Here is a 10,170-nt window from a genome sequence, read left to right as displayed (position 1 = left end):
CTCCTCTCGGGATCTTGGACACGCACACACACACGCCCAGCATGAGTTTAAGCCACCAGGTCCGGGACTCGAACCATGGTCGACTATGTGGGAGTCCAGCAACATAGCCATTACTCTAATTGCTGGTCCCAAAAAGGCCCTTTCTAAACAGTGATGCCGTCTGCTGGATCACAAGGAGGTCGTGGAGGTGGATCTGCCAACTTAATGGGTCATGGAGGAAACTCTGGAGGTGGTAGAGGTAATTTTGGTCATGGTGGAAACTTTGGTGGAAGAGGAGGCTATGATGGTGGAGGTGGTGGCAGCAGAGGTACTTATGGAGGAGGTGATGGTGGAGATAATGGATTTGGTGGTGATGGTGGCAACTGTGGGGGTGGTCTTGGTTATAGCAGTAGAGATGGGTATGGAGGTGGTGGATCAGGATATGGAAACCAAGGCGGTGGATGTGGTGGTGGTGGTGGTGGTGGTGGAGGATACAGTGGTTACAATGAAGGAGGAAATTTGGGCAGTGGTAACTATGGTGGTGGCAACTATAATGATTTTGGAAATTATAGTGGACAACAGCAATCAAATTATGGACCCCGGAAAGGTGGCAGTTTTCGTGGAAGGAGCTCGGGCAGTCCTTATGGTGGTAGTTATGGATCTGGTGGTGGAAGTGGGGGATACGGCAGCAGGAGGTTCTAAAAACAGCGGAAAAGGGCGACAGTTCTTAGCAGGAGAGAAAGTGAGACAGCTGTCCCCAATGCATCAGAGGAACTGCAAAAATCTGCCACAGGGGGAACGGTGACCCATAGTCAGAAAAGTCACTGCCGTTTCAACAGGAAACCCTTCTTGTTCAGGACTGTCATGGCAACAGTTTGCAAAAAGTGCAGCTTTTGATTAATGCAGTGTAGTGTCAATTAGATGTACGTTCTTGTGTACATCTTTATCTGTGTAGCTTTGTCTTTTTCTTTTTCTTTTCATCACATCCGGTATATTGCCCTGTACCAGGAATAAAAAAATGAAGGAATTTTTAACTTTTCAAAAAATAAATAAATAAAAGCAGAGTGGGTAGATGTATTTTTTTTTTCCTGCCCAGTGTTCTGACAATATGTAATGGACTGTAAACCCCTTTGGACTTCTGTTTGTTTGTTTTTTTGGTTTTTTTGGTTTTGTTTTTGTTTTTTAATTCGATCAGTGAGAGACAGGGAAAGCGAGAGAGTAAGCCTCCAAGTCTGGTTCTTGAACTGCGGTTGACCATGTGGGAGTCCAGGGCGTTAGCCACCATGCCATCTGCTGGCCCCTGAGTATTTCTTTTGCATTGGCAATTGTGTTAAGCTCATGGTGTAAGGGTTAAATTAGATCATGCATAAAAATATGTGTGAGGTATACTTTGTTATCTCCATTTCATAATTGAGGAAACTGAAGCTTAAGAGTAGAGAAGAGGTTGTAAAGATAGACAGTGATTAAATGTAAATATAAATAAGTAAATAGTAGAGAGGAGGGGCCATGGTGGCTAAGGTGGCTATCTCCCATGTGGCAGATTGCATAGTTCAAGTCCCAGACCTGGCAGCTTGAAAATCACTCTGGGCGTGTGTGTGTGTGTGTGTGTGTGCCCCCAAAATCCAAAGAGGAGAATGGAGGAGAAGGGATTGAGAGGTATGGCCATCCTTCCTCGGGGGCTGATTTCTCACTTTCCCTCTCTCTGGCAAGGGCATGCGCCCTGTGGCAAAAACCACATACACACAAACACACACACACACACACAATTGTGAAAAGTGGAAGTATTTAGCGAGAGTAGCTAAGCAGACTGGCATCATAACAAGACAGAATGCTGTATTGCTGCTTGCAGTGCTGCATTGTGTAGATTCCTTGGACACATATGTGCATTTGACATTATCCTGGGCAGAAAAACCGAACACAAAGTCTGTTCCACCCACCAGCTGTGACTATGGGAAATAGGAGTGTCTTCGTGGGCAGGCAGCAGAGTGAAAGACAGCCAGGGTGGCTCTGGACTGAGACTGCCTGGATTCTGACTCCAGCTTCGTCACTAACTAGCTGTTTTGTTTCTGGCAAGTTGCTTGACTTCTCTGTGACTTGGTTTCCTCATCTCTAAAACGGGGCTAATTATAAGTAGGAATGTCGTGAGTATTAGATATACTAATGCATTTTCAAACCCTTAGAACAGCACCTACGGTAGCCAAACGTTCATGCTATTATTATTATTAAACTAATACAATTTGGAAATAAAATGGAGTGATAGAAATTATTTAGAGTTAAATGTGCATTGGATTCTTTGCACCATAAAGTTGCTTAAGTTTAAAATTTCTTTTCTTTTTTTGGAGAGATTTTTGCTATAGGGTATGTGTGCTCACTGGAGAAGCAGAAAGAGAGAATTGAGAAATCACCCCCCCCGGCCACCCCCGGGGAATGGCCTTGTCACAATCCCTTCTTCGTTCTTCTCTTGGAATTTTGGGCACACACATACACACACACACACACACACACACACACGAGCCCAGTGGGATTTTTAAGCCGCTGTGTCTGGGACTTGAACCACGGTTGACCATGGGGGAGTCCAACACCTTAACCACTACACCATATGCTGGCCCCTGGTTTATAATTTTAAGTGATGACGTAGACTGTGAGCATGTGTACATGGAGTGAGTTGCGGCTAGCCTGGTTCCCAGGAGAGATGAGAGGTGAAAGATTAGGTATGTCGAACACCTAGGCCGGACTAGTCTCTCTTCAAGCACACTTTAAAGGTTGTTCCGAGCTATCCTCACTGAACCTGGCTGAAATTGTACAGAATGCAGCTGCAGATCATTTAGAGCCCTTTGCACCAGCAGCACAGGGGTAGGAAAGAAGGCCTTGGAGTGACATTGGAATGTCCCCATTTGGCCTCAGTCCAGGCTTCAGTCCCTTCACTCTGTCTGAGTAATTATAACTTAGACCTTTTATTCAGTAGGGCACTTCAGAAGGTTAGGTGGATTTCCTACCGTAATGCAACTAGTCAGAAGTAGACTCATCAAGGGTATTGTGTTGGTCTTAGCCTAAAACTGTCTCTCAGATGTGGCAGGGTGGCCTGTTATAACTGTCTATCTGTCTGGCTCTAACACCCCCAGCTGCTCCGACTGCAGCAAGAGCGTCAAGCCTAACCTCACAGCTGAAGAAGCTGCAAGAGACCAATGACCAGAAAACAAAGATAGAAATCGGGGACGTCGTCCGCATCAGAGGCTATGTCCGCACGTACAGAGAAGAGCGAGAAGTTCATGCCACTGCCTACTGTAAGCACAAGATATTTCTGCCAGATTGATCGTTATTCTGAGTGTGTGTCCAGTAAGCTCTTGTATTTATCTGAACTCCAAAAAGTTCAAATAAGATTAAACTGTACTTATTTGGGGGAATTATGTTGTGTAACATGCTTTCATTAGAAGAGCATTATTTCTTGGGACCAGCAGATGGTGTAATGGTTACGTCACTGGACACCCACGTAGTTGGCCATGGCTTGAGTCCCACACCCAGTGGCTTAAAACTCATGCTGGGTGCATATGTGTGCATGTCCAAAACCCCAAGAGGAAAATGAAGGAGAAAGGATTGCGGGATGGCCATTCCTCCTAGGGGGCGATTTCTTACCTTCTGTTTCTCTGTCTCTCTGTCTCTCCAGCAAGCACATGTGCCCTATAGCAAAAATCTCTCTTAAAAAAAAAAAGGGAGGGAGCCAGCAGTTAGCGTAATGGCTATGTCACTGGACTCCCACGTAGTCGACCGCGGTTCGTGTCCCAGACCCAGTGGCTTAAAACTCACACCAGGTGCGTGTGCATGCATGCCCAAGATCCCGAGAGGAGAATGGAAGAGAAGGGATGGCGGCGTGACCATCCCCCCTGGGGGGGTGATTTCTCGCTTTCTGTCTCTATGTCTCTCTGTTTGTCTGGCGAGCGCATGCGCCCTATAGCGAAAATCTCTCCAAAAAAAAAAAGGGAAAGATAAAAGGAAGAAAAGAATCACTTATTATTCCTTTTGTTTTTTAAAGAATTACTTACTTTGGGGCCGGCAAGTGGCGTGGTGGTTAAGAGTGCTAGACTCCCACATGGCCTACCATGGTTGGAGTCCTGGACCTGGCGGCTCGCTGTCTTACTTTCTCCCTTTCTCTCTCTCTGATCAAATTAAAGTAAATAAATAAGTAATATTAAGTTTAATAAAATAATACTTTTTAAAAAAAGAATTACTTATTTAATTTTGTTTATTATTATTTTTAAAAATGTGACCAGTGAGAGACAGAAAGAGAGAAAGGGAAAGTGAGTAAGCAAGCCGCCAGGTCTAAATTTTGAACTGCAGTCACCACATGGAAGTCCAGCTCTTAACCACCATGCCACCTGCTGATCTCAGAATCATTTCTTTTTTTTGGAGGGGGAGAGGTTTTTATGCTTTCAGACACGTGCGCTTGCCAGACAGACAGAGGGAGACAGAGAGACAGAAAGCGAGAAATCACCCCCCCAGGGGGGATGGTCATGCCGCAATCCCTTCTCCTCTGTTCTCCTCTCAGGATCTTGGGCACGCACGCACACACATCCAGCGTGAGTTTTAAGCCACCGGGTCCAGGACGTGAACTGCGGTGGACTACATGGGAGTCCAGTGACATAGCCATTACGCTAACTGCTGGTCCCAGAATCATTTCTTAATTTTATATGGAAGAAATCATAAATTGAGAAAGAAAATGAAGTAATTACTATATATAGTTGGCAAGTTTATTTGGACAATAGTAGACTTTCCAAGAACTTGACAGGCTGTCAGTCCACTAAGGCTGAATGTTGATGTACCTCAAAATGTGGATGTTTCTTGAACATCATTGAGTCTATGAACCCTGAATTAAGATACTAGTAAGAAATGTGACAGTCCTGGACCCCACAGTGGTGGCATGCTGCTAAGACACTGTGCTTAAGAGTCTGGGACCACATGGAAAACCCCAGTTCAATTTCTGTTCCAACCCAAAGACCAGGTGTAGTGGCGCATGCCTGTAATCCCACTGACTGGGTAGGCTGAGGCAGGAAGGTCATGACACAGCAAGACCTTGCCTTTTTTTTTTTTTTTTTTTTGGAGAGGTTTTTGCTATAGGGCGTGTACGCTCGCCAGACAGACAGAGAGAGACATAGAGACAGAAAGCGAGAAATCATCCCCCAGAGGGGACGGTCACGCCGCAATCCCTTCTCCTCCATTCTCCTCTCGGGATCTTGGGCACACATGCACACGCGCCCGGCGTGAGTTCTAAGCCACCGGGTCCAGGACGCGAACCACGGTTGACTACGTGGGAGTCCAGCGACATAGCCATTACACTAACTGCTGGTTCCCAAGACCTTGTCTTTTAAAAGAAAAGAAAGAAATATAACAGTTCACATTATCTCCTCTGCGCTGTGCTAGCTGGTTTTCAGTTGGAAATCTCAAAGACAGCATTGCTGTCCACCAGAATAATGGCCAAGTGACTATACTCTCTGCTTCCTGGTGCCAGTCTACTCCCTGGCCAAGCCTGTGACACTCGGGGGAGTTGCATTCCCTCTCATAAGATGACTACTTGTGGTTTCTGGGCACCCACCAGGTGCCTCCCTCACTATGGACATGGGAAGAGAACTGACCTCAGTGTAATTTTTGTGCATCTTCTTACTGGTGACTTCTTAGATAAAGTGGATGACCCGGTGTGGAACATTCAAATCGCAAGGATGCTTGAGCTCCCCAACATCTACAGGAAAGTTTATGACCAGCCTTTTCGCAGCCCAGCCCTAGAGAAAGAAGAGGCGCTAAGGTAAGTTATGCCTCATCACCCCTGTAAATGTGATCCACCACAGCAGTAAAACCAAACCGTGGGAGCCCACATTGCTGGGGCCAGACTGGGTTCAAGTCCTGAATTGTCTTTGTGTGTACTGTGGGTCTCCGAGCATGTCCTCTAACCCGCTGTGTGCCTAGATTTCCTCATCTGTAAAGTGAAGCTAATAATACAGTCGGGGGCCAGATGGTAGCACAGCAGTAGAACACTTGGCCAGGAACCACATGGGAAGGTTCCTAGTTCAAGTCTGGAGACCTCCCTGAATACACCAGGCACGTTCTTGCTCATAATTGGGCACTGACTGACTGCTGGGAATGGATCACAGCATGGCTGTCCTGTTGAGGGTACTCTTTCTTTCTCTGTCTCTCCCTCTCATGAAAGAGATGAATAAATGAGTTTCTACAGTCCCATCGCTGGGGGGCACGGCACAGTCACACCACCGAGACACGGCACGGTCGTATCACCCAGGCATGGCAGTCACAGCACCCAGGCACAACATGGTTGCATCGTCAAGGCAGGGCACGGTCACACCACCGAGGCATGGCACAGGCAGAATACTGCACCATAACACGTCATAACCAACACCCTGCAAACCCACACAGGCTGTTCCCGTCACGTATGTTTTTACTCTCTTGTGCACAGAGGAAAAACCCAGGGTGAATAAAACTATGTGTGTGTTTGCTTATACTTGAGGTCTTCAAAAACTTAATGGAATATGTTTATTATGAAAAGATTATACTGGATTTCACCATTTTTTGCACCAAAATAAAATTTGATTTCATGTTTTCATGAATTTCTTTTCCTTTTTTAAAAAGAATTATTTATTTATTTGTTTTTATTATTTTTCTTTTTTTGGGAGAGGTTTTTGCTATAGGGTGCGTTTGCTCACCAAAAAGACAGAGAGACAGAAAGTGAGAAATCACCCGTCAGGGGGCATGCCCATGCCGCAATCCCTTCTCCTCCATTCTCCTCTCAGGATCTTGGGCACACATACACACGTGCCTGGTGTGAGTTTAAGCCACCGGGTCCGGGACTCGAACTGCAGTTGACTACATGGGAGTTCAGCGACATAGCCATTACGCCAACTACTGGTCCCAAGAATTATTTATTTATTTTTATTTTTTATTATTATTTTTTAAATTTGCTATAGGGCATGTGCACTCACTATAGAGAGACAGAAAGAGAGAAAGTGAGAAAACAAGTCACCATATCCTGGGCTCGAACTGTGGTTAGTCCTGTGGGAGTCCAGTGCCTGAACCACTATACCACCCTCTGGCTTTCCTTCATTTTATTTTTTCTTTTTAAGTAATTGCCAGAGGACATGTGTGCTTGCCAGAGAGAGATGGAGGGAGAGAGAGGATCCCTTAGTGGTGCAGGATACCTCTGCAATGGAATCGAGTTGAGGTGACTGTACCATGCCTCGGGTTCTTGCCTTCAGGTTCACTGAGCCACTTGGATCTGTGAGTTGACAGTTTTCATCAAACTTGGAAAAATTTCAGCCATTATCTCTTCGAGTACTTTTTTTCTGCTCTCTCCTTCTGCTCCTTCAGTTACTCCAATTATACATGTATTTTTCTTCTAACAACTCTAAAACATTGTAGTATTATACCTCGATCCCTTCTTTATGTCTCCATCTAGTTGGGATTTGGGGCACACGTGCACACACACCTGGCATGTTTTTCAAGCCTCTGGACTAGGACTCGAACTGGACCCCTCAGTCATGTGGAGTTCAGCTTTCTTCATCACTAAGCTATGGGGCCAGCCCTTTGATAAAATATTTGCAGTTCCTTTGTGTATACATAAAAGAATTTTGAGAGGAAATACAGAAAATCAGTACCAGTGGATACCTTGACTAAAGAATAGGATGGGGAGAAGTATAGAAAGGAGACCTGGGACCAGCAGATGGTATAATGGTTACATTGCTGGACTCCCACATGGCCAGTCGCGGTTCCAGTCCCAGATGTGACGGCTTAAAACTCATTCCAGACTTTGTGTCTCTCTGGTGAGCTTACACACCCTATAGAAAAAATCTCTTTTAAAAAAAAAAGAAAGAAACATTTCACTGTGGACCCTTTCATTTTTTTTTAACATGTGAATACCGTACATATCCAAACAGTAACTTTCTTTTATTTTTTTTGGAGAGGTTTTTGCTATAGGGCACGAGTGATTGCCAGAAAGGCAGAGAGAGACAGAGACAGAAAGCAAGAAATCTCCCCCCAGGAGGGATAGCCAGGCTACAATCACTTCTCCTCCATTCTCCTCTCGGGACCTTGGGCACGCATGCACACGTGCCCAGCGTGAGTTTAAGCCACCGGGTCCGGGACTTGAACCACGATCGACTATATGGGAGTCCAGCAACATAGCCATTATGCCAACTGCTGGTCCCAACAGTTACATTTTTTGAAAGTACAAACCATGACCTGTGTAAAATGGACAGTTCTCCATTTCCTGTCTCCTGCTTCAGCACCATTCACCAGAGGTGACCACTATTCGTAGGCTGATGTGTTCCCTTTTAGATTTGTTTTTTTCTGTGCACACACAAGCATATTCATCTACATACTTTGTGGGCTGTCATTTACAAAAATAGGAGCATACTTTTCATGCTATTCTGTAGCTTGACTCTTTTTCTCAATCTCTCACGGGTATTTGTTCCTACAGTTCTCCCTTATAATTTTAAACCCCATGATGTTCACGATGTGAATTACCCTTTATGTCAAAAACAAGCAGCAATTAGTGTTGCATTTTCTACCTAGCTTTTGTTTTATGCACTCCAAAAAGGAACAAAGGTAATGGTTTCCTACAGGGCTTTTTAAAACTTTCTCCCAGCTGCAATCCAGGTGCCCTGGACCTTGCCAGTCTCACACGTTTACTGAGTGAAAAAGTCAAAGAATTCCTCATGGAGAACAGAGTGCAAACGTTTTACCAGCAGGAGTTGGAAATGGTGGAATCTCTGCTGTCCCTTGCCAATCAGCCCGTGACTCACAGCGCCTGCTCCGGCCAGGTGAGAGCAACATGCCCCAAATCTGCAGCTGGAGGGCGTGGGTGAACGTGACTGTAGACTGAGACTCACGGGGCGGACCGGGAAGCAGTTATGGTTGTCTCACGTCGTTTCTATTCTGGGAAGGTCAGGTCACTGATGAAGAATTTGAGATGAAGCTGAACCTGTCCTTTTCCCCTCCTTACTTTTAATCTCATTATGTTTCATCTTTAAGTAGAAAAAAAATCAGTCTCAGGTTCGTAATACTTAGTTATTAGTTCTCACAGAGATGGGTATTTGATCTCAGCAGAGGCCAGTGAGGGGGCAGCAGATGAGAGGAAGTAATTATCCTTTCAAGATCATTCTTGAATTGGAACCAAGGTTTTTAGTGACTTGCTCTCTCTTCTTCAGAATAAGGTTCACCTATCGTGTGTTAGGAGTTTAAATAAAGATCGAATTTTATTCAGCCTGGTAAGTAAAAAGTAGTAAAAATTTCAGGGAGTACTTGAGTGATTTTTTTATTCCTTGAAGAAAGGATTGTTTCCATTTTTTAAGCCCCAGTGTTATAGGTAAACTCGTTGTTTGCTTGGTGTTTATTTGCTTGGAATTAAAGTGGTTTTATTTGATACTTTGGGTTGAGGCTTTTCCTTTCATTATAGTTTGTTGTCGTAGCATGACTCATACTTAATTTATTTTACTTCCCCCACCGGGGAATGCGGTCCGCTTAAATGTCACCTTCTTGCCCTCCCTGACCATCTGCTCTGGTCGCCCTCACTGTCCCTCTGTTTTCGTATCTGTGACGTCACTGGTGTGTATTTGTTCTCCCGCCTGTTCCTGCACCAGAATTTAAGTTCTGTGAGAGCAAGTCTTATCTGTCTGGTTTTCTTTTTTTTTTTTTCCTCTACCCTATTTAAGTAAGGTCTAGAACATGGCTGACTTAAAGCAGGTTTTCAGTAAGTCTTTGTTGATTGAAACAATGAATAATATTTTTTTAGAATTATTTTATTCAACTTTATTTATTTTAATTTGACCAGAAAGGGAAAAAGTGAGAGAGAGAGAGAGAGAGAGGGAAAGTGAGAAAGCAAGCCACCAGGTCTGGGACTCAAACCACGGTCAGCCATGTGGGAGTCCAGCGCCCTTAACAATAGCACGACTCTGCCAGACCCACAATAATCATTTTTAATACTCCAAATGGTGGGAGCTGACAGGTGGTGTAATAGTTGGAGCACTGGACTCCCACCAACCGTCATTTGAGTTTTGAACCTGGTGGCTTACTTTTTCTCACTTTCTCCCTCTGTTTCTCTTGTGCCAACTTACAAAAAGAAAAAGAATGATAATAAGTAAAAATAAAAAGAAATAATTCTTAAAAAAAAAAAAAGCCAGGTGGCCGGGCCTATGC

At 44.6% G+C, this 10,170-nt stretch overlaps 1 protein-coding gene across 7 annotated transcripts in view; it reads left to right on the top strand.

The window, feature by feature from the left end:
- The window catches only part of STN1 (STN1 subunit of CST complex), a 58,951-nt gene that overhangs the window by 24,790 nt on the left and 23,991 nt on the right, over positions 1-10,170 (top strand). For all 7 annotated transcript variants that reach the window (XM_006166402.3, XM_027767406.1, XM_027767408.1 and 4 more), the window contains 3 exons: positions 3,102-3,263; positions 5,650-5,773; positions 8,621-8,795. In XM_006166402.3, the coding sequence (XP_006166464.1) occupies positions 3,102-3,263; positions 5,650-5,773; positions 8,621-8,795 (461 nt within the window). The remainder of the gene's footprint in view (positions 1-3,101; positions 3,264-5,649; positions 5,774-8,620; positions 8,796-10,170) is intronic.

This window comes from Tupaia chinensis, unplaced genomic scaffold, assembly GCF_000334495.1.
Source record: "Tupaia chinensis unplaced genomic scaffold, TupChi_1.0 Scaffold144255_1, whole genome shotgun sequence".
NCBI classification, from domain to species: domain Eukaryota; kingdom Metazoa; phylum Chordata; class Mammalia; order Scandentia; family Tupaiidae; genus Tupaia; species Tupaia belangeri.
The sequence above is the reverse complement of the archived record's forward strand: the minus strand, read 5'-3'. Positions and strand labels throughout refer to the sequence as shown.